This window comes from Cavia porcellus, unplaced genomic scaffold (genome assembly GCF_034190915.1).
Source record: "Cavia porcellus strain 051 isolate PalLab524CR breed Dunkin Hartley unplaced genomic scaffold, mCavPor4.1 scaffold_17, whole genome shotgun sequence".
In the NCBI taxonomy this organism is placed as follows: Eukaryota; Metazoa; Chordata; class Mammalia; order Rodentia; family Caviidae; genus Cavia; species Cavia porcellus.
In genome coordinates, this window is record NW_026947500.1 from 72,739,691 (window position 1) to 72,762,739 (window position 23,049).

General features: G+C 59.9%; 1 protein-coding gene across 1 annotated transcript; it reads left to right on the top strand.

Moving 5' to 3' along the window:
* The first annotated feature begins 2,918 nt into the window (after nucleotides 1–2,918).
* Map2k2 (mitogen-activated protein kinase kinase 2) lies at nucleotides 2,919–22,102 on the top strand. Its single transcript, XM_003461033.4, has 11 exons — nucleotides 2,919–3,294; nucleotides 6,196–6,406; nucleotides 10,777–10,923; nucleotides 14,733–14,810; nucleotides 15,240–15,291; nucleotides 15,372–15,496; nucleotides 16,202–16,415; nucleotides 18,168–18,232; nucleotides 18,974–19,035; nucleotides 19,963–20,008; nucleotides 21,801–22,102. The coding sequence occupies exons 1-11, from the start codon at nucleotides 3,203–3,205 to the stop codon at nucleotides 21,909–21,911; spliced, it is 1,203 nt and encodes a 400-aa protein (XP_003461081.1). The 5' UTR covers nucleotides 2,919–3,202; the 3' UTR covers nucleotides 21,912–22,102.
* The last annotated feature ends 947 nt before the right edge of the window (nucleotides 22,103–23,049 follow it).

Here is a 23,049-nt window from a genome sequence, read left to right on the forward strand (position 1 = left end):
AATAGATGTACTAAGAAACATGTCACTGGGCACAGCGATAAGCGGAGAGGTGGACGGCGGGGAGGTCGCAGGGCAAAGATAGAGGAGGTGGGGTGCGCTTCTGCCCTGTGACCCCAACAATAAAGCTCCCTACTGATAACCAGAGCTGAGTCAGGGACCCGCTCTGCCTCACTGGATGCAAGGACGCCCCGTCCGTCTGTCCAGGTACCACATGGGGCTGGACTGACTGATGGGGGGGGGGTCCCCGCCTTCCCTGACCGGAAGTGGTGCACCCACCTGTCGTGCTTGGGAGGCTGAGGCAGGAGGGTCGCTGTGAGTTTGAGGGCAGCTTAGGCTGCACAGCGAGTCCAAGGCCAGCCTGAGCTGCCTAGCAAGACCCTGCCTCAAGAACAACAAACATTCACGACCGGCCCAGCACTCTATTCCAGGTCCAAAACCAGGCGGTGGCTCACACCTGTCATCTCAGGAATACAGGAAGACAAGGCCAGAGGACCTCCAGCCCAGCCTGGATAACTTACGGAGACCCCGTCTCAAAATCAAAAGGGCTGGGGTGTAGCTCAGTGCAAAGGCCCTGGGCTCCCTCTCCAGGACCCCCACACACATCAGAAAGACCCTGATGCATGGGGCTCGAAATAAAAATTAATAACAGCGTAGGCTCATGCCTGGGGCAGAGGGCGCAGCCCACACACGTGCTCACAGTTCCTGCCCTTTCCCAAGATCTTGTTTATTTTTTTTGTACCAGGAATTGAACTCAGGGCTTTGCACTTGCCCAGCAGGCACTGTGCCACCGAACCAGCCCTTTCCCCCGAGTTCATAGCTGCTAAAACTCTGCTGACGTGAAAAATAGGGTGTTCGTACCACAGAGATGGGCAGATGCTACAAACTGGCTTCGTCTTCTCTCCTTTCCTCCCCTCCTCTTCTTTTTCTTCTCTTTCTCTCTCTCTCTCCTTCTCTCTCTCTCTCACTATGTAGCTCAGGCTGGCCTTGAACTCACACGGATCCTCCCTCCTCCAGCTGGGATGGCAGGTATGCACTACCACACCCAGCTCTCTCTCTTATTTTAAAATCACATTGTTAAACATTTACCGACACACCAGTTGCTGGCTAGCTGCAGGCAGAGGGAAGGATTAACTAAAAAGATAGTGAGCAAACTTTCTTGGGGACAGAAATAGTCATTGCAGGTGTAGACAACCGTCAAAGTTCGGTGAATTCTGCATTCAGGTATTGGTGCAGTTCCGGTAAGTGTTACAGCTCAATAAAAAGATTGCACAGACCAAGTGAAAATCCAATGAAATGTGGGCACCAAGGAAGAAATCAGGACCACACCCAGAGTTAGAAAAGGGTAAGGCTGCCCCGAGGCCAGGTGCGTGTCCTGCCACTCCCTGTGGGGTGGGAACCGAGGACAGGTACAAACTGCAAAGCACCTCAGTGAGAAATTCCGCCCGTCTACACTTCTCCCCAAAGCCCAGCTGTCCTTACAAACTTGCACTTGAGAGAACAGGTGGATTGTGTAAAAATACACGATACATGTATTTTACCGTGTCTTTATTTTTTTAGTGCTGGGGATGGAAACCAGGCTCCCATGGGAGCTAAGCAATTCCCCAGCATTCAGCTACATTACCAGCTTCTACTGTGTACCAGGACCCGCCCACAAAGGGCTCTGCAAACTGATAAAAGAATAAATTTATAGCTGGGCATGGTGGTGCATGCCTGTAACCCTGGCACTTGGGAGGCTGAGGCAGGAGGATCGCTGCAAGTTCGAGACCAGCCTGAGCTACAAACTGAGCTCAAGGCCGGCCCGAACTGCATAAGAAGACTCTGTCCCAAAAACAAAAAACAATTAAATTTAGTAAACTACTCGGACATCGGGGAGCCAGGTATGGCGGCACATAACCTGTGTTCAGGAGGCTGAGTCAGGAGCATTGTCACAAGTTCGAGGTCAATCTGTGGCACATTGTGCATTCAAAGCCAGCCTGAACTGCATAGTAAGATCCTGTCTCGAAAACATTAAGTAAACAAATAAATAAAATCAAAATAAAGTAGAATGGGGATGGGAATTTAGTATTTAGTGTAGATACTTTTACTGGACAGCTGCACGACCCTGAAAACGCACTTACAACCCCCTGAACTATATAAATACTATATTTGTATGCATTATATTCTGTTATATTGCAGTATAAATATTTAGCATGATCACAACAATCATATACAATTTTAACACAAGTAAAATAAATTTTAAAAATTTTCAATGTTCGAGGGCTAAGGATTTAGCTCTGCGGCATAAGCACCTGCCTTGCAAGCAGGCGGTCGTGAGTTCGATCCCTGGTACCGATTAAAAAAAAAAAACCTTCAATGTTCTCACGTAATCTCCCTCTCAGGGCCAGAACCAGAGTAACCGATATCCTAAGGGGATAGTGCCTGTGTGCAACCCGTATTTGGCAAAAAGAGCAAATCCAGGCGGTGACACACACCCTGGAGCACCCTGATCCGGGAGGATCCCAAGTTGGAGGCCAGCCTGGGCATCTCAGGGACGTAGCAAGATCTTGTCTTAAAATAAAAAAAGGGCTGGGGATGTAACTCAGTGTAAAACCTTGGGTACAGTCTCCAGCACCAAAAACAGAAAGTCTAAATTGAACCTGGGTGGCGCTCTCACCCCCCAGGGATTTTCTCGGCTCCCTCAGGCCCCGCCCTAAAGCCTTGTGACCCGGGCGCTCCCGCCTCTGCCCAGCCCGCCCCCTGGTTCGCGTTCACAACCCTCGCCCCGCCCCCAAGCACATGCGCACGCGCACTCCGGCTACGGAGTGCCACCTCCTGTCTCTTCCGCCCTTTTCTCTTTGGGAAGGCGGAGTCGAGTGACTGCGCACCCGCCGCGCCTGAGGGGCGGGGTCCGTCGCAGCTCGCGGCGCTTATTTGCTCTCGCGAGAGCCCGGCGCGCGATCTCGTGGTCGCCCCCTCCTCTCCTTCGGCCTCCCGGCTCTCTGGCTGCGGCGTCAGCGGCCGCTTTTACCTCAGTCCCGGCGTCCTCGGTGCACCCCTCCCACTCCTGGTCCGCCTGACCGCCCGCCCCTGGCTACCCCGGCGCCGCCCTAGGCCGCGGCCGCAGCTCCGGGCTCGCGTCAGCTCCGCCCGCTCTGCCCGCTCGCGGCCCGCCCCCTATGGGCCCCGGCTAGAGGCGCCGCCGCCACCGGCCCGCGGAGCCCCGATGCTGGCCCGGAGGAAGCCGGTGCTGCCGGCGCTCACCATCAACCCCACCGTCGCCGAGGGCCCGTCCCCCACCAGCGAGGGCGCCTCCGAGTGAGTGGCGGGCGCGCGCTACTCTCAGAACAGGGCTGGGGGCTCGAGGGGGCGGGGCCTGAGGAGATCGGGTGACTGGGGTCCCCAGGAGGTGAGGGGGGGGAGTCCAGAGTGGAAAGAAGGGAGAGATGAGTGAAGTCCCTGAGCAGCGATATCGGGGTGCTGCGATCCCTGGAGGAAAAGTCAGGGTGCTAGATGCATCTGCAGGGGGAGACAGGGAGGGAGTCCCCGAGCAAGGAAGTGAGTGATCTCTGAGAGGTTGGGACAGGATGAGGGGTCCCCGAGTAGGGAAACCAGGCTCGGGGGAAGGGGGGAACACTACAGGGAGAAGATGGGCTGTGGGGTCCCCGAGTAGGGAAATTGGGATGATCCGGGGTGCAGAAGAGATGACAAAATGAGGGGGTCCCCGACTGCTGAGGTGAAGGTGGAGGGGTTCTGGGAGTAGCGGAGGGAATGGAGGGGGTCCCTGAAAAATGCAGTAGGGTCGGAGCTCGTGAGGGGGAAGAATAGGATCAGGGGTTTGTGAGTGAAGTGATGGAGACGAGCGGGGATTCCCTGCGAAGAGAGGAAGAGTTGAGGCGGATCTGAATAATGGGATCAGATGCAGGGTGGCCTTGTAGGGAAAGATGGGTCGCAGCTACTCCTGAATAGCAAAAGGAGGGTGAGCGATCCCTAAATAGTAAAATTAGGGTGAGGGAAGTCTCTTAGAGGACAGGAGGGGGTGAGTGGTCCCCAGGGAGAGACTTAGGCTGAGGTCCCACAGTGCAAAATCGGGGTAGCGACAGGACCAGGTCAGGTTTCCTGATTAATGAGATCAGGCTGAAGGAGATCCCTGCAGGGAAAAGATGGGGTGAGGGAGTTCTCAAGGGAGACATTGTAAGAGATGAGTGGGGGTGCATCCTAGGAAGTAAACAGGGGTCTCTGAGAGTTAGGGGAGGGCTGGGTCACACCACAGTGATATCTAGCTCAGTTCCTGATGCCAGCCTGGGTGTCTAGGGTTTGTCCCCATGTGAACGTGTTTGGTGATCTGATCCACTCAACCCAAATGAGGTAGGGACTCTTTATTTATTTTTTGTGTGTGGGGGGGTCTTTTTGAGACAGGGTCTCGCTATATAGTTCTGACTGGTCTTGAGCACACTTTGTAGCCCAGGCTGGTCGCGAACTCGAAACTCACAACGACTCTCCTGCTTCAGCCTCCGAGGTAGGGTCTCTTGTTGCGTATGTTGTGGGTAAACATCAGAGCAGACATAGGGCCATGGCTGGCAGGTATGGGGCCCATGCCTGTCAGTTGTCACAGCACACAGGGAGGCTGAGGCAGGAGAATCACAAGTTCAAATGAAGTCTGAGCGACTCAAGACTGCGTCTTAAAGAATAAAAGTGGAGGTGTCAGCGCCTAGGCCTGTAATCCCAGCGTTGCCGGGTAACCAGCTGGCTCCAGACGCATCCTTGATGTCACATCAGAGCTGCTTCACCAGCCCAGCAGTGAATAATGCGTTTGTTCGCTCACTTGGCGTCATCCCTCGTCCCCCTCCTGTGCCTCTCTGTGTCTTGGCGTTGCAACATCCTGGCATTTGTGGAACAGGTGTGCTCCGGGCACTTGCTCAGGCTCTAGCGCTGGCTCAGGGGCTTCCTGGTATGTGACCTCCGGCAAGGTAGCAGCCCCTGCAGGCCTGCTCCACCTCTCGGGGCTGTGGCTCCGTAAGCTCCACCTCCCCAGGTGACAGTGGGGCCTCATCGAGGTGTCCCCCACCCGGGAAGGGGTGCCTGCCAGCCAGCTCATTGCAGCACCAGCTCAAGTGACATCACCAGTGGCTGGTTACGGCTGCTCGGGTCTATGTGTCCCGGCTCGCAGCTGTGTAAGTGGAGAACAGCAGAGCTTCAGGACCTGAAGCTTCCTGCCGACACACCCTTTGTGCCGCTAGCCCATCCTGGCATCTCGAGGGCGGCACACCTGGGTGACCAGGACCCCTGGAGTCCTTCCTCTATGACATAACCAAGTCCAGGAGCCTGGGAACCGTGCAGGGCCAAGTCTGGGTTTCAGGCTTAATACCAGAAAACTCAAATAAGCAAGCATTTGTGTTTTTATATTAGTTACCCATTGAAATTTATTAGTTTGCTGTACCCAGGAATGGAACCCAGACCCTCTGTACTGAGTTCCACCCCAGCCCTTTTTTTATACTTTATTTCAATACAGGATCTCACTAAGTTGCCCAGGCTGAGATCAACCATGCGATCCTCCTGCCTCAGCCTCCCAGACTGCTGGGATGGACAGGCTTGCACAAGCTCGCCTGGTGCTGATTGGGGTTGGGAACTGCGGGCGTGTTGTGCGATGCATACTAGGAATAGCGTTAGTGTGTAACAGCGTGGCAGGAGCGCGCGGCGGTACTTGATGCTCTGAAAATGCTCTCCACTGTCTTAGTTATTCCTCGCCCAGCCTTCCTCCCGCGCCCATCTTCACACGTGCGCAGATGGTGCAGTTTCTGTCTTCTGCACTTGCTTCTGCTTCATCATTGCTCCCCATCCTACAGGTCACGAGTTTGAGCCCAGCATAGGAAACTTAGCAATTTAGGGAGACCCTACCTCAGGATAAAAAGTAAAGAGGGCTTCCAAGAATGGTGTTGCGTGTGTGTAATCCCAGCACTCGGGAGGCTGAGGCAGGAGGATTGTTGTGAGTTCGAGACCAGCCTGGACTTCAAGGTGAGCACCAGGCCAACCTGAACTGCACAGTGAGACCCGGTCTCAAAAAGACCAAAAAAAAAGAGAGAGAGAAGAAACAGTTGCTAGCTGGTGAGGTGTTGAGTGCAGGAATCAGGTCCCTTTTGTGTCTTCCCGGGAGCTGGCCCATGGCCACTGTGTGGACTCTCAGGTCCCTGCTGACCCTGGCCCCTGGGCTCCTGGCAGGGCGAACCTGGCGGACCTGCAGAAGAAGCTGGAGGAGCTGGAACTAGATGAGCAGCAGAAGAAGCGGCTCGAGGCCTTCCTCACCCAGAAGGCCAAGGTCGGCGAGCTCAAGGACGACGACTTTGAACGGATCTCAGAGCTGGGAGCCGGCAATGGCGGCGTGGTCACCAAGGTCCAGCACAGACCGTCGGGCCTCATCATGGCCCGGAAGGTGAGCAGAGACGTACACAGGGCCACAGGCCACCCCACCCCGTGCTCTGTGCTTTCGGGTGGCCCCTGCTGCGCTGGGTGTGGACTGCCTGTGTCCCCATGCATAATGAGCCATGACAGGGCTGCAGGAGCCAGAGGTCCAGGTGCAGAGCGGCGCAGGAGTGGGGCAGTGTGGGCCTGCCACGTCCTGTGGCCCTAGTGCGCTCCGCTGCAGGGCTTATCCTGAGCCATGTGACTTGCCAGGAGGTCACCAAGCCCACCAGATTGCAAGGCCTGAGAAAACTACACTCTCCAACTTTTGCTCATCTGTAACTATTTCTGCTCCCTGGTGGGCCCTCAGGCTTCTCCCAGACCCTGGTCCCCTGGGAGACCTGGGTCCCAAGTCACATGCCCACGTTCCTGCCCTTACCTGTGCAGTTCTGGAGTCACACAGTGAGCTCAGGACCACGGACTGCCTCCCCCATTTTGCAAAGGAAATCACAGCTGATGCTGGCCCCTCACGTTTTCGCATCTAAATCCAGATCATAGTGAGTGTGGTGGCCCATGCCTGTTATCCCAGCACACTAGGAGGCTGAGCCAGGAGGATCACAAATTCAGACCCAAGCTGGGAGACTTAGTGACTTGGTCAGATCTGTCTGAAAACTGGAAAAGGGTTGAGAATCTACTTCGGAGTGAAGGCCCTGAGATCAGTCCCCCTGCAGGGGGAAATCCAGTTCCGCCATATGGGTCAGAAACCCACGGCCTAGTTGGGTTAGGGTCTGGGGTGGGTGCAGAACCTTGCAATGGCACTGTCAGGGCTGAGCATCCAGATTCCATTGCACCAAAGTTCCCAGCACATCACCTCTCTGGCTCTCCGCTCAGGGCCACACAGAATGGTCCCCAGATACCGTCGCTGCACCCACTGTGGACAGGGGTCAGGTCGGAAGAGACAAGGGGATTCCATCCCGGGGAGGGGCTCCTGTACTGCCCCTGTGGCTGCCGCTCGCGCTTCTGATAACTGTTATAAATATGGTCTGGGTCACCCTTGTGCTTTCCAAATCCCAGCTCCCAGGCTGTGGGCTGTGACTTGTGATTCTTCAGGATGTGGCTCGGATCATGCCAGACCTAGCCCAGGGAGGGGGTGGCATCCGCCCTGTCCTCTCCCTCCAGTGGCTGGCTGTGACCAGGAGAGTCTTTGTCCCTCTTTCCAGAGTTCGTACCTGGCAGGGCCAGGCCGCAGCATTCGTGGAAACAACGTGAGATTTTTTTTTTTTTGTAAGGACCAGAGATTGAAGCCAAGGCCTTTTTTATTGGTACCAGGTACCACTAAGCTGCCTCTCAAGGCCCCCCCCTCCCTCTTTTTTCTTTTTTCCTTTGCCTTTTTTCTTTTTTGAAACAAGACCTCCCCAAGTCACTGAATTGCCTAGGCTGGCCTCACACTTGAGATCCTCCTGCCTCAGCCTCCCAGATGCTAAAATGACAAGCATGCATCACCGTGCCTGGCTCCGGAATTCTCAGTAGTGGCTTCTGGTCACAGCCATGAGCTCACTCTACAAACCTGGCTATCCTCGGAACCAGCAAAGCCAAGCTCAGCTGCCACTGCCGCTGCCTGTGGAAACCCCTCTTGCCCACAGCATCTGCACACGGCAGCAGTCAGGAAGCCCCGACTCCTTTCCCCGTCTCCCGTCTCCCGGTCAGGACTCCGGGATCCCAGGGGAGCTGAGGACCACACTGCTGCCTTCTCCCGTAAAGTCTCACGCGCTCTTGGGGGCTTTGCACTGTGTAGCCTCTGGCTCGTCACGTTCTCGTCAGAGCTGGGCTGTCGCTGTGGCAGCCCCTGGGCAGATGGGGCCACCAGGCAACAACAGCGGAAAATACCAAGGGCTGGAGGTAGAGTTTCGTGCAGCGGCCCTGGGCTCCGTCCCCAGCGCTGCCAAAAAGAAGGACAAAACAAACAGCAGTAGTTCTTTTGATATATTGAGTTCAGCAAAACACCCGTGTAGTATCCCATACTTAGGGCCAGAAGCTTTTCCCGTTTAGAGTTTGGTTTGGTTTGGTTTTTGAAGCAGGCTCTCACTACATAGCCCAGGCTGGCCTTAATTAAACTCACTACAATCCTCCTGCCTCAGCCTCCCAGGTGCTAGGATTACAGGTGTGCGCCGTGACACCCAGCTGAGATGGTTTTTGGGATGGAGTTTGGAATATTTGCGTAGGTTCTGTCACCTTCGCTTTCCTAATCTCAAATGGCTCATAGCTAAACTTCCTGGCTGTCTTCCTAGTGACTGGGGATGTGGTCAGCCCTCTCTGGGGATGTGGAAGACCCTGGCGCCCCCCCCCCCTGCCATCACTGCAAAAAAACAAAACAAAAAAAAAGCTTCAGATTTTCAGATTAGAGATGCCCCACCTGAAATGAAACCACTCCCCTTGGTGTTCTTTTTTTTTTTTTTTTTTGTCTTTTTCTTTTTATCAGTACTGGGGATCGAACTCACGACTGCCTGCTTGCAAGGCAGATGCTTATGCCGCTGAGCTAAACCCCCAGCCCCTACCTTGGTGTTCTTTTAGGTTTTTTTGAGATGGGGTCTCTCTGTGTAGTTCAGACCAGCCTTGAGCTCACTGTGTAACTCAGGCTGGCTTTGAATTCCAGATGAGTGTCCTGCCTCAGTGTCCTGAACCTCCGTTAGTAGCGGTGCATGGTTAGGCATGCACCAGCACACTCCGCTGATTTTCGTTTGCTTCTGGTTGTGAGGGAGAGCCTTCCCTTGACCTACTGTCCCAACCCCCTTTGTCGTTTGCAGACAGGAGTCTTGCTAAGTTGTCCGTGCTGTGCTCAAACTTGCGGAAGACCTGCCTTAGCCTTCCCCAGCGCTGGGGGCTGCAGGCGTGTCCCACCACCATGGCCTGCTTTACTTTTTTTTTCTTTGTAGTCACAGTATCACCTTAGTGATTTATAATCAATACAGGGCTTGCACTGAATCTCCTTGGACAATGGTGTTCTGGCCCGTCCACACTGCCCGCCAGCTGGCCCTGTGGAGTGGCCTCCTGGGGCCATCTTGAGTGTCCAGCCCATGGCACTCATGAACCAGACCTGCCGCTCAGGAGCAGGAGCTGTGGGGCTGCCTGGGGAGGGCGGGGAGGCCCCAGCTGCCCACTGCAGCCTGAGTTGCAGCCGTGCTCAGCCCCACTGCCCCCAACTCCACATCAGCCCCTTTGTGCCCTCATGCCCTGTGACGGGCGGCTCTCTGTCCCTCACCTTGTCCCTTTGGTGTCCCTGAGGGGGATGTCCTTGAAGGGCTGGCCTGTGCCTTCAGGGCTTTGACCCGGCTGCCGTCTGCTGCCCAGTACGCGTGCCCTGGCTTGCTCTCGCGCAGGCCAGCTCTGGGCAGGTGCTGGCGTGGTCAGCGAAGGCAGTGGACAGCCACCCCAGCCTCAGCTCCACGGGCCTGAGGCCCCCGGCACAGGTCTTCCCAGGGGCCGGCCCGTCCTTCCCTCAGGCCCCGTGGCTGGTGGCAGCTGCGGCCTTTCTATCCTGGCTTTTCTGAATCTCCAAGAGGCCCCTTTGGCTTCTTGCCTTTGGAAAGTGGTGAGTTTGCTGCTGGTCCTCTCTGTCCGCGTGGACCCCGGTGGGGGAGGAGAAGCCTCCAGCAGTGCCGAGGCCGGGTGCTGCGCCGTCTCAGCCCGGCTCCCCGTACCCCTGCCAGGCTGGGGCAGTGGAGCCCTTGTCACCCCTGGGTCTGACAGCTGGCTGAGATGTAACTCACAGGCGGCCCAGTGCCTCCTTTGTGACGCAGCCAGCTCTTGGGGTTCTGCTTCGTTACGGTACTGGGGATTGGACCCAGGGCCGTCTCACTGAGCTGCCTCCCCAGGTCTGTTTTTATTTCAGGACCAGGTTTATTTATTTATTTTTATCTTTTAAAAAAATTTTTTTGTCTTTTTCTTTTTTATTGGTACCAGGGATGGAACTCATGACTGCCTGCTTACAGGGCAGGCGCTTATGCCGCTGAGCTGAATCCCCAGCCCCCAGGTCCAGGTTTATTAAGTTCTATGTTTCTCAGGTTGGGTCCAGTGTGCAACCCTCCTGCCTCAGCCTCCAAGTGCGGGGATTGGAGGGGTGGCCGTCCGCTCCGCTCCGCTCTGGCTCAGCAGCTCTCTCCTTTAGGAAGTGCACCGTGCTGTGTGTCCGTTACTGCAGTTCCTGTTAGCACCTGCCCGGTGGCCCGCCCTGTGTGGACAGTCATCTGTTCCACCATACCCCGGCACCCCGAGTGCACTTCCTGTCCCTGGCTGCGCCTGTCCTGGCCATTGCTGCCTGTGGAGCCCCATGCAGCGTCCGCGGTGTCCTCAGAGTTGGTCCACGCTGTGGCCGGCCAGCGTCACAGCCCCATCCCTCCGCAGCTCATCCACCTGGAGATCAAGCCGGCCATCCGCAACCAGATCATCCGCGAGCTGCAGGTGCTGCACGAGTGCAACTCGCCCTACATCGTGGGCTTCTACGGGGCCTTCTACAGCGACGGCGAGATCAGCATCTGCATGGAGCACATGGTGGGTAGGCGGCGGGGGCGGGGGCGGGACAGTGGGAGGTGCCCGGGGGGTGCAGCTCCTGGTGCCCAGGCGCCCGCCCCTCCGGAGCGGCAAGGAGGTAGCCAGGCGGGGATCCCAGGCCCAGGTGGGGTGCGGGCACCTGGCTGTGCAGCCGGCAGCCTCCCACGTGCCCCTGGTGGGCTGTCAGGCCCCATACTGGATGGGATCCGCTGCACCAGAATCAGAAGTGGTTGGCGGCCACTGCCCCCACACGTGTGGCCAGCCGTGTCAGGTAGCAGCTGTGTCGCCAGCTCCCCTTACAAAACCAGGATGTGGCGGCTGTCACGTCACTTGGGGTCCTGTGGCTGCCATTCCAACACGCAGGCCCCTGCGACAGTTTAGTAAGGAAGGCAGGAAGCAAGTTTGAGCAAGAGCCCTGCTTGGCTGTCCAGCCCTAACCCTGGGGTGGGGGTCCCTGCAGGCTCCGGGGTCTCTGAGGGTCAGCATCGGAAGGCAGGAGAAAGCGCTCTTAGGGGTGATCCCTGCAGGAGAGGGGAGCCACGGATCCCCCCACCTTGTGTATCACTGCATTGTCACCAATGGAGCTGGAGGTGCTGGGTACACTGTGGAAGCACACACCCTGTCATCCCAACATTTAGGAGGCTGAGGCAGGAAAGTCACAAGTTCGAGGCCAGGCTCTTAGCGAGGTCCTATCTCACTTAATACAAAGGCGAGGGGTGGAGCTCAGCCTGATGTGCCAGCGGCCACCGACAGGATTAATGATGGTTAAAAATGGAAACCACAGAGGCTGCTGATCTTAAGACAGGGGCCAGGGAGCAGCCCTGAGGGTTGGCGGGCTGGGACCAGGCCAGTCCGGAGGGGCAGAGGGGTGCCCTTGCCCTCTTGACCCCAGGCCTTGTGCCTACCAGGGCGGTCTGCGAGTTTCCCTGTGTGCCAAGGTTTCCACATTGGAGATGGCCTTCAGCCCTTGTCACTCACGGGCCACCTAGAGGAGCTCAGTGCCAGGCCCCCTGTGCCAGCTGACATCGGTGTCAGTGCCCGTCAGGCTGTGGCCTGGGTGGGCCAGGTGCCCACCGTGCACCTGGTGACAGCCCTCGTCCTGCTGCCGCCCCTCTGCCCTGTGTGGCTTCGTCCACCCGTCCTCCCTGCCTTCCCCGGCGTTTGCCATCCACCTGCTTGGCGTCTGCCTTGTCTCTGTTACTGGGCCGGAGACCGCGGGCCGGTGCTTGCCCTGGAGCGGGGGCTTCGCGGCTCCCAGTGCCGGTACCGGGGCTTCTAGTCTGAGCTGACACGGGCTGAGCCGGCGGGGGGGGGGGGGGTTGTAACCTCCTGTCCTGGCAGTGGTCCCTGCCCTGCCACCTCCAGTACTGTTTGCAGGGGCTGAGCCACCCCAGGACCCCTGTGTCCCTGAGCAACCTTGGAGACAAGGTCTCAACATGGAGCCCAGGCTGGCCTCGGCCTCACAGCATCCTTCCGTCTCGGCCTCCCGCATGCTGGGCTGCGGCTCCAGGTGCCTGGAGCTCAGGACAGCAGGGCTCCGGCCACCACGCCCGGCCGGACTGTCCCTAGTTTAGGAGGAGGTCCCGGCTGTGTCCCAGCCAACGCCGTGTCTCACTGTGTCTGCAGAGGCCGCCGCCTCAGCGCAACACGCGCCTCCGTGTGTGTAGCATCGGTCACAGATCGGTACGGTTTGCTTCCCCCTGTGCTGAGCGCGCCCTAAGCATGTGGAGTGTGTGAGGCGGGCCGGCCCAGCGTGGGCTCACACTGTCGGTGTAGCCGTGTCAGCTCCCGCTGGGGGTGGCGTTGCACCTGTGTAATCCTGGAACTCGGGAGGCTGAGGCAGGAGAGCCCAGGGTTTGGGGCCTGTCTGAGTAGGTGACTGACTTACCGAGACCCCATCTCAAATTTAAGGGAGAGCATGGGGGTGCAGCTCAATGCAGAAGTTTTGGGTTCACCCGCGGAACGAGGAAGGGAGAGGCAGAGACAGAAAGGGAGCCCCGTCCTCACACACTGCCTCGGCCTGGCCGTGCAAAACAACAGAGTGAGGTGGGGTCACAGCTCGGGCAGACCGTGGCTCACCCTGCTGCGCTCAGGGCGCCCCCGCTGTCCGCGGACCCCAGTCTCGGCATTTGTGGCTGTCACGACCACAGAGTCTCCTGGAGGGGGGCAGTGGAGGACCAGAGTGGAGGTGCCAGGGTGCCCGCCCGAGCCCCACGGCCAGGGAGAAACCTGTGACCTCGGGAGGCCACCGTGTCCCTCCAGTATATGTCCTGCTAACATTTGTGACAGTTAAGGGTAAGAGGGAGCTGGGGAGCAGAGGGTACAGTTTTAAAGCAAAACAAAACCCAGACGTTGTTGTTTTGTTTTATTTTGTTTTTTATTCTTCTCAAGTTGTTTGAAACCCGGAGCAAGCTGGGTGTGGGGTGGGGCTCAGCTGTGAGTCCCAGCCTGGGCTACCTGGGGACTGCCTGCCTTAAAAAAAAAACCAGCACTCGGGAGGCTGAGGCAGGAGGATCATTGCAAGTTTGAGACCAGCCTGGGCTACAGGATGAGCCCACGGCCAGGCTGAACCGCATAGCGAGACCCTGCCTCAGAAAGACAGAAAAGCATGTCAGTGCCGTCCTAGGCTGCATGTCCATCCCCTGCCGGACAACACAGAAACAGCCAGCCAAAAGTAGTCTTCCAGGCCAAAGCAGGAAGGCTGAGAGTTCAAGCCCCGCCTGGGCAAGGTAGTAATTTAACAAGTCTCGGTCTCAAAAGAAAAGAAGAAATGAGACGGCCGGCCGCAGCTCGGTGCCAAGGCCCTGGGCTCCGGCTGCAGTCACATGCGACATTCGGCGGCGCCTGCTCGCCCGGCCCAACCGGCTCCCAGCCGGCTCCGAGCCTGGCTGGCTTGGTTCCTCCCTAGCTCTCCCGCCCGGCCACACCCGTCACCTATTTGCCATGTGACTGTCACCTTCCTTCCAAAGCTGCTTGGCCAGGTCACCTGTGGGCTCCAGGGACCTCAGAGCTTGTGCAGGGCAGAGAAAGGACACAGGCTCCTGTCCTGCCTCCCCCACAGGAAATGAAATGTCCCAGGAGGGCGGGCCGCTGTGGGGTCCCAGAGAGGCGTGTGATGGGGACACTTCCACTCCCCAGCTTCACCGTCTAGGTTCTGGTTTCCTGACCGGCGGCCCACAGCGGAAGACGGCCATGTCACTTCCATGTGTCCTGGGACTGGCCCTGTAGACAGGCAGGCGACTCAGAGCTTTGGTCCCCATGTTGGCTGCTGGCCAGCCTGTCGCAGACTAGGTGGATTTGGAGCCACATCCCAGGTGGTGATCTGTGTGCTCCCTGCTGGCACAATGGCAGATGGGCTCAGTGCCCCCAAACCCCATCCTGGCCTTTCTGGGGTGCCCTCTGCAGGACCCCTTGGCATCAGGGTCAGCTCGCCCACCTCCATGGGAGAGGGCATTGGGGGCAGGATGCCTTTGCCAGCCTGAGCCCTAGGCTGGCCCCTGCAGCGGGTCCGCAGGGAGCTGAGTCTTGGCTCTGGCTCCCGTCGCCACCACTTGGTCCTGGGCCTGGGAGCCCCCCTTTCCCACAGGGTGTTTGGCTCCCTGTGGGTGTTCTGGGCCGACCCACCTCTGTGTCCTCACCTGGCCTCTGCCAGGGGCTGGCAGGTGCCGCCGGCCTGCCCTGCATTGCCTGGGGCAGAACGGCCACCCTCGTCCCAGCCCAGGGCAGCTCCTCGTGCTGCGCCTGCCGCCGCCCGCCCTCTGAGAAGGGCACTGCTGCTGTCACAGCGGTGTCTCCTCGCGTGCCCCCAGGACGGCGGCTCCCTGGACCAGGTGCTGAAGGAGGCCAAGCGCATTCCTGAGGACATCCTGGGGAAAGTCAGCATCGCGGTGAGTCCTCGTGAGCTTGCACGCCGGCCCGCCTCTGCTCCCTCGTGAGTTCAAGGGCTTCTGTCACTTTCTTTGTAGACATTAAACCCAGGCCTTCACATCGAGCTCCAAGCCCGGCCGTTTTGTATATTGCTTGGTTGAGACAAGGTCTCCTGAAGCTGCCCAGGCTGGGTTTGAGCTTGTAACCCTCCTGCCTGCCTCAGCCTCCCAAAGTGGTGGAGCCACAGGAGTGTGCCCCCGGGCCTGACTCAGCCCCTCCTCTAGGTGCGGCCACCACAGGTGCTGTGAGGACTGGGCGGCTTGTGGCCTGCCCCTTGGCCTGTGTCCGAGTCTAAAATCCATTCCCTCAGCCTGGCCCAGGCATGGTGGGCGGGGTGGGTGGCAGCCCCACTACCCACCTGGCCGCCTGTTAACCGCCCTGGCCCGCAGGTGCTCCGGGGCCTGGCGTACCTCCGGGAGAAACACCAGATCATGCACCGAGGTAAGGAGGCCCCGCAAGCCCAGCCCAGCAGCCTCGGGGGGCTGGGCATGCCACCTTCAGCCCCGCTCGCCTGTCCCCAGACGTGAAGCCCTCCAACATCCTGGTCAACTCGAGAGGGGAGATCAAGCTGTGCGACTTCGGGGTCAGCGGGCAGCTCATCGACTCCATGGCCAACTCCTTTGTGGGCACGCGGTCCTACATGTCTGTGAGTCCCAGCTCCGGCCTGCATACCCGCCAGGCTCCCCAGCAGTGCCACCCCCCTCTCCCGCATCTCTGTCGCCTGCTGTCCATTGGCAGGGGTGGGTGGGTGCCCCGAGTACAGGATTCATTGCTGAACTGAGATCTCAGGCCCTCAGTGTCCTGGGGAAGGACAGGGTGCTGGGCCCTGCCTCACAAGAGCAGGTGCTGAGTGCCCACGGGAAAGGGGCAACCTGGTCTTCCTGGGCAGTCACCCCTTCCAGAAGTGCTGGGTGTGCCGGGCCTGGTGGAGCAGGCCTGTAATCCTAGCACTGAGAGGCTGAGGCGGGAGGATCCCTATGTTCCAGGCCAGCCTGAACCGCATCCCAGAATCCTTTCTCAGAAAGTCAAAAAAGGGGGCTGGGGATTTAGCTCAGCAGCACAAGCACCTATCTGGTAAGCGCGAGGCTGTGAGTTGGATCCCCAGAACCCCCTCCCCCCCAAAATAATACTAACTGTGCACCAGCAACCTGGCTCCCATGGGCTTCTGGAGAAGCACTAGCTGGGAGCCTCGCCCCAGGTCACGTCCGGAAGTACTGTGGGGGGGACCTGGCCTTGCTGGTCCCCAGCTCTTCAGGGTGCAGCCATGGGAAGTGGGCAGCCCGTCCTGGGTAGGGCCGGCAGGCTCCCTGCCCCGCCCCCACCCCACCTCATGTGCCTTCTCCCCCGCCAGCCGGAGCGGCTGCAGGGTACGCACTACTCGGTGCAGTCGGACATCTGGAGCATGGGGCTGTCCCTGGTGGAGCTGTCCATCGGCAGGTACCCCATCCCCCCACCTGATGCCAAGGAGCTGGAGGCCATCTTCGGCCAGCCTGTGCTGGACAGCCCGGAAGGGCAGCCCCAGAGCATCTCACCGCGGCCTCGGCCCCCCGGACGCCCCATCAGTGGTAGGTAGGCCCACAACATCCGGTCAGTCGGGGCGGGTGGGCAGTGACCCTGCAGACAGGCACAGTGTGCCGATGGACAGACGGCAGCTGCGCTTCCGGCCCCTCTCAGCGCCCGCCACCTGTCCCCCGGGACAGGGCAGCCTGGCAGCAGGCCTCAGACGGTCGGGGGTTTCTGGGGACAGAGCTGGAAGCAGCGAGCGCCTGGACCTGGTGTGGCCAGGGCAGCCGCACCTGTTGTGACCAGCTGGACGGATCGGACGGTGGCTCCCCCAGCGCTTAACGTTAAAGGGTTGAAAGGAGGCTGGGGCGGGGCTCGGCCCTCAGTGTGTCCCGGCTGGCAGGAGGCCCTGGGTCCACGGCCAGCACCGTGCAGAGGAGGGAGGGGGCCACACCGGCCCGCAGTCCCAGCCCTCGGGAGCCCGAGGCGGGAGGGTGCCTGAGACTCGGAGGCCAGCCTGGCTGTGTCACAGATAAGCACAAAAAGGGAGAACATGTCACCATGCAGGAGGCATGCAGCATGCCAAACCCCCACCGCACGCTCACACGGCCACCCTCAGCGCTGGGCGTGTGGCTGCGTGGGCCCCACCCCGGGCATGACCCACCCGGGGCTGCTGGAGCCGCCGGAGGCGGGCTTTCCTCACACAGCACTTGGCCGAGTGAGGGCTTCTCCAAAGATGGGCCCACCCCTGGCTGCTGGGAGACGGTGTTCGTTTTGCTTTTGTTTCTCGTACTGGGGACTGAACTCAGGACTTTGCACGGGTGACAGCTCCCGCCAGCCGTTTTTATTTCTGGCTGTGAGTTGCCCAGTGCCTGCTTCAAATGTGCAGTCTTCCTGCCTCAGCCTCCCAGAGGGCTGGGATCAGAGGCGTGCACCACTGTGCCCAGGCCCAGGTCACTTGTTTGTTTCTGTTTTTGGTTTTGTTTTTTCTGTTAAAGCTGGGTAAGTTTGAGAGTCCAGGCCGCCGGTTTCTCTCTGGTCCTGAGCTAAGCACAGGCCCTTCAGGGGCCAGGACCTCACCCCAGGGACAGGCGGCACCCTGTGTGCTCCGCAGCCCCAGCCCCTCCCCGTCCACTCCCAGGTGGCACCCAGCTCCCGCCTTGGGGTGCCCCAGGCGGCCACTCTCCGGCCCGCCTGCCTGCGTCAGGCTGGGGGCAGGCGGCGACGAGGTCCAGCTGCCAAGCCCCGACCCAGCCAGCTGGGTCCTGGACAGGGGTCAGCCACCCCCTGCCAGCCTCCTGTTCCAAGTGGCATGCGGGGCTTGTGCTGTCACCAGCAGCGGCTCTGCAAGGTCACGCTGCCGTCCTTGCCTGCGGCCGGCCCCCTCCCCCGCCCCGCGCAGGGGCTGACTCTGGATCCACCTGGAGGCTGGCGGGGGCGGCGTGTGACTTCTCAGGCCTCCTGCTCACTGGGGCTTGTTTTCCGTACGGGGGACTGAACCCAGGGCCTCGGCCCTCAACTATCTTCCCAGTCCTTGAATTTTTTTGCTTTTTGAGGCAGGGTCTCTCTAAGTTACCAAGTTGCCCAGGCCAGGCTCACATGCACCCCTCCTGCCTCAGCCCCCCAGAAGGCTGGGGAGACGACACCAGCACACCTGGCCCTTTTGTTCAGTTGGTGACTCACCATCGGCAGAGCGGTCACAAGAGCCAGGCGGGGGGACTCTGTCCCTGGTACAAGGAACAGCGGTGACCACCGCCACAGGAGTGGCACTGTCACTGTCTCCCTGACTCCCATTTCTGTCCCCTGCTGTGCAGGTCATGGAGTGGACAGTCGGCCTGCCATGGCCATCTTCGAGCTGCTAGACTACATTGTGAATGAGGTGGGTGCCAGGGCTTGACCTCCAGACCCTCCCGCCTCAGCTGCCCCGTGTTGAGGGGGAGGCCTGCAAGGGACGCGTTAAAGGAAGAGGCGGAGCCGGGCGGGCGGCACGTCCCTGCCATCCCAGCACGCGGGAGGCCGAGGCGGGAGGGTCACTGCGCGCTCAAGGCCCGCCTGGGCTCCACAGCAGACCCTCTTTCAGAAAGAAACTGATAATACAGTAAAGCTGAACCCCGATTTCCCACCACAGCCGAGTCCCAGGGAGACGTGCTGGTGGGCAAGCACTGGACGGGGAGCCAGCCTGACCTCTGTGTGCTGCTCGCCCTCCGAGCCGCCCTGGCACAGGCAGTGCACGCTGTGGAGGGGACGGGGCCCACGGGGCAGAGCCTGGAGAGTTTGTGGCCTGGCTCTGGTTGGGAGCCAAGTGGCAGCAGACCTGATGACGAGGTCTCCTGTGCCCAGCAGTGATGCCCAGGCTCAGCAATCACATCCTCCTGGGGAGGTCGCAGGGCCTCCGCCCGAGTGGCCAGGCTGGCCTGCACCTCGGCAGCTACCTGTGGGGTGGCCACCATCCCAGGACATGTGACCATGCCAGCATGAAGCTGGTGATCCTTCCACACGGTTCCTGGGAGACCTCAGTGCAGACTCGATGCCCCAGGGGTGTTGTCCCCAGCACTGGGTGGCTGGGGAGGGGACAAGTGCCCAGGCCCTCAGGGCTGACCGCCCACCGCTTCCCCCACAGCCACCACCCAAGCTGCCCAGTGGTGTGTTCAGCCTGGACTTCCAGGAGTTTGTAAATAAATGGTAAGTTGAGGGGCCATGGCGGACCTTGGCCACCCACTCAGACAGCAGGCAGTCCCCTGGGTCCTGGAATCCTTGTGGGTGTCAGGCAGAGCCTCTGAACCCAGGCTTTCCTAGGCAGCGCAGGCCCTGGCTGATCCCAAGGTCCCGCCGCCCTTGGAAGGGTGGGATCCCAGTGGGATCTGTGATGGCCCCTTATGCACACATGCAGGGGACCACATGGCTACGGTGGAGGCCCACTTCTCTGGCCATCACCCATGTGTTAGAGAATAGAACCCATCACTTTCGCAGGGTGGCCCCCGTGTGAGGTTTTCTCCTTTTACAGTACTCAGGACAGACCTCAGGGCCTTTGCACTGAGCCACATGCTGGCCCTTTTTATTTTTCAAGACAAGATATTAAGTGGCCCAGGCAGGGCTTGAACTCGCTGTCCCCTGACCTCAGCCGGGATTATAAGCGTGCCCACCACAGCGGGCCTCTGTCTGGGAGCCTTGGCCCAGCTGCTCTTGGCTGCAGACCTTATAGTAGCTGCTTTGTTAAAAGCTAAAGTTGCACTTTGTATTCTTTTTTTTTTTTTTGGTCTTTTTCCTTTTTATTGGTACCAGGGATCGAACTCACAACTGCCTGCTTATAAGGCAGGTGCTTATGCCGCTGAGCTAAACCCCCAGCCCCTAAAGTTCCACTTTGACTCCAGACTGGACTTTCCTGGGAACTGAGCTGCAGTAGCTGTGGCATGGTGACAGGCAGCAGGGTCCCTGCTGTCTCCTCTCCTCCGTCAGACCTCAGGCCCGCTCCCCAGACACCAGGGCAGCGAAGAAGCCATTCTGTGCAGGCAGGGCCGGGTGGCAGAGCTAAACGCCCGGGTCCAGGCCTGCTGGGCCCGGAGCGGGACAGTGTGGCCGCCCTGAGTGTCCTCTTGTCCCCTTCCCCAGCCTCATTAAGAACCCAGCAGAGCGTGCAGACCTGAAGATGCTCATGGTAAGACAACTCGGGGGGCCGGGCCTCCAGCTGTCCCGGGAGGGGGCCCGAAGCTGACCAGGGCAGGGCCTCGGGGAAGGGGAGCCAGGCAGCCTCACATTGGGGCCCTCTGGGTGTGTCCCCTGCTCCTGTCCGCTCCCCACACACATCAAACCGAGGAGGGCGGGTTCAGCACCCTCTGCTGGAACTCTTTAGCATCCCAGTGTTCTGGGAGGCCGAGACAGGGCACCGTAAGTTGAAGCCCAGCTACACAATTCACCAACTTTTTTTTTTTTTGGTACTGGGGATTGAACTCATGACTGTGTGCTTGCCAGGCAGGCGCTTACGCCACTGAGCTAAATCCCCGGCAATTCACCAACTTTTTAAGACCTTGTATCACAATTTAAAAGGATTTATAAAAGGGCTACGATGGAGCTCAGTGCTGAAGCCCTGGATTCAGTCCCCAGTACTACAGTAAATAAAGCACTGTCACTCGTAAAAACTAGCCGGGCGTGGTGGCACACGCCTGTCATCCCAGCACCCGGGAGGCTGAGGCAGGAGGGTCACTGAGACTTGAAGGCCAGCCTGGGCTTCAAAGTGAGCTCAAGGCCAGCCTGGACTGCATAGCGAGACCCTGCCTCAGAGGACAGGAAACCCCCCAGAGCGTGCCATAGCAGAGCACAGGCCTGGCCAGCCCCAGCACATCCCCCCAGAGACGCAGCAGGAGGGGTGCAGGGCCCCAGACCCGCTGTGGCCTCAGCGCGTGCCAGGACACCCCTGCCCCGCTGCCTGTGGTCAGCTGCACGGCTCGCCTGCCTCAGCCTCAGCCTCCTAGACTGTAGAGTGTCCCCGTGTGTCCTACAGGTGCTACTTCAGGTGCCCCAAGAACGAAAACCAGGGCCAGGCCTGGGGGCAGATCCTGTCATCGCAGCACTGTGGGAGGCTGATGCAGAAGGGTCTCAAGTTTGAGGACAGGCTGAGCAACTTAGCCACACTGCCTAGAATAAAAAGGGCCAGGGTCCCTGCTCAGGGGCAGGGCTCTGGGCTCTGTCCCCAGTACCAGGAAAGAAAAGCACAGAACCAGGCTGTCTGCAGATGTCAAACACTGATGCTGAGACAGCCAGAAACAGCTCGAGGCTGTTGGGATGTGGCATTCTGAGTAAGCCAGCCACGCCCTTCAGTGGCCCCCGCCCCGTGGCCAGCAGGCCCTGTGGTCAGACCGCATACAGCTCCCCCACACCCAGCCCCAGCTTTGCACCACAGGCCCTTTGCACAGCCCGCCCCCCTCAGTCCCTGTGGCTCCTCCCTTTGCAGAGGCAGCCCTGTGGCCGGCCTGCTGACCTTGTGCTGGGAGCAGACAGCCTGGGCCACAGCACGCCTGTGGGAAGGGTCCGTGTGGGAAGGCCCCTGCCGGGTCACGTGTTTCGCGGCTGCGCTGTACAGACGCAGATAGAGATAGAGGAGGCGGGGAGATGTCGAAACAGCCAGGCTTTCCGGTTGGTTTGGGGGGCCTTCACCCGAGCTCTGTCCCAGCTGTCCTGGGTGTCATTTTGAGACGGTCTCACTGAGTCGCAAGGCCAGACACGCTCCTGGCTCAGCCTCCCAGGGCCGGACAAGCTGGGGGCAGGCAGCTGTCACGTTGGGTGTTTCCCATGGGGTGTTCCTGCCTGTGCAGGCTGGGGACACTGGTGGCCGTCACCCCCGGGGGACTTCTGGCACAGAGGCCAGGATTCCAGGGACGCTGCTCAGCAGCTGCAGTGTGGGGTACCCCCGGCCCCTGGCGCCCTCAGCGCCCTCCCTGCCTCTCCCACAGAACCACGCCTTCATCAAGCGCTCTGAGGTGGAGGCCGTGGACTTCGCCGGCTGGCTCTGTAGGACCCTGCGGCTCCACCAGCCCGGCACCCCGACACGCAGCGCCGTGTGACAGCGCCCTGCCGCCCCCGGCCACCTGCTGCCACCCGCGCCGCACTCAGGCCGGGACAGGCCCTCGCTTCCCGCCCTGCACCCCGGGAGCCCTGGCGTCCACGGCCCAGGGGAGGGGTGCCCACAGCCATGGTCATCGGGCCCTGCTCCCTTAGGCCTCAATGCGATGAAACAAAGCGAGAAGAAACTGCATGCGGTGCCCGCTGCCTCTCTGTTGCCTTGTGTCTCCCTGACACCTCAGGGCTGGGGGCAGGGACTGGGGAGCCGGAAGGGACGGTGCTGGGGCTGGAGGGGCTGGTCTCTGTGAAGAGTGCGCTCCCCGAACAGCCCGCTGGCCGGCTGGAAGGAGCCCGGTTCCCCCGTGCCACCTCCTTCCCGGCGCTGATGCAGCTCTGCAGAGGAAGCCCTGGGTCCCGGCCCGTGCGGTCAGAGCCAGCAGAGCTCCAAGACAGCGGCCCTGCACATGCAGCGCCCCACGGTGCCCTCGCTGCAGGCCTGGACGAAGTGGTGGGGTCTCCTGCTGTCCCAAGGCCTTGCAGCCCCGGCAGGCCCTGCCCTGGGTTCCAGGCTGCAGAGACCCCTTGGAGCCCACCCCACGGGCCGCGCTGTCCCCACCCCAGGCCCTCTGTGGAAGGCAGGGCTCTGATGGCAGCTTCCTGGATGACCCTTCTAGGGCGTGGGCACAGCAGGCCTGCGGACAGGTTCAGACCCCTTCTGGGTGCCCAAACTTCCAGCAGCAAGTGTACTGCGACGGCCGTGAGACTCCGGGCCGTGATTCCGGGCCCTCCCCAGCCATGTCCTGGGGTTCTGTTCATGTTCTTGGGGTGCTGGGTGCGATCCAGGCCTCTGCTGGGAACTGCACCCCCAGCCTTTTTATTCTTAGGGTCTCCGTGGTGAGTTTCCCGGTCTAGGCTGGAACTTGGGATCCTCCTGCCTCAGCCTCCCAGAGGGTGGAGGTAGCAGGGGTGAGGGTTTGGCATCGCCGGCCATTGTCAGCTCAACACTCATCATGAACCTGGAGAAGCCAGCCTGGAGGCCCGCAGCAGGCTCTGGGTTCAAGGCTGCTCTGTGCTGCCCAGTGAGACCGGCCCGGCAGACCACGGGCCAGGGAACCGCTCTTACCAGTAACCCTGCACTCC

Excerpts from the sequence above, each read along its gene's own strand:
- Map2k2 (XM_003461033.4), top strand. The coding sequence starts at position 3,203 with ATGCTGGCCCGGAGGAAGCCGGTGCTGCCGGCGCTCACCATCAACCCC. Across the intron at positions 15,292-15,371 it reads ACACCAGATCATGCACCGAG|ACGTGAAGCCCTCCAACATC; the intron begins GTAAGGAGGCCC and ends GCCTGTCCCCAG. Across the intron at positions 16,416-18,167 it reads CCCCGGACGCCCCATCAGTG|GTCATGGAGTGGACAGTCGG; the intron begins GTAGGTAGGCCC and ends CCTGCTGTGCAG.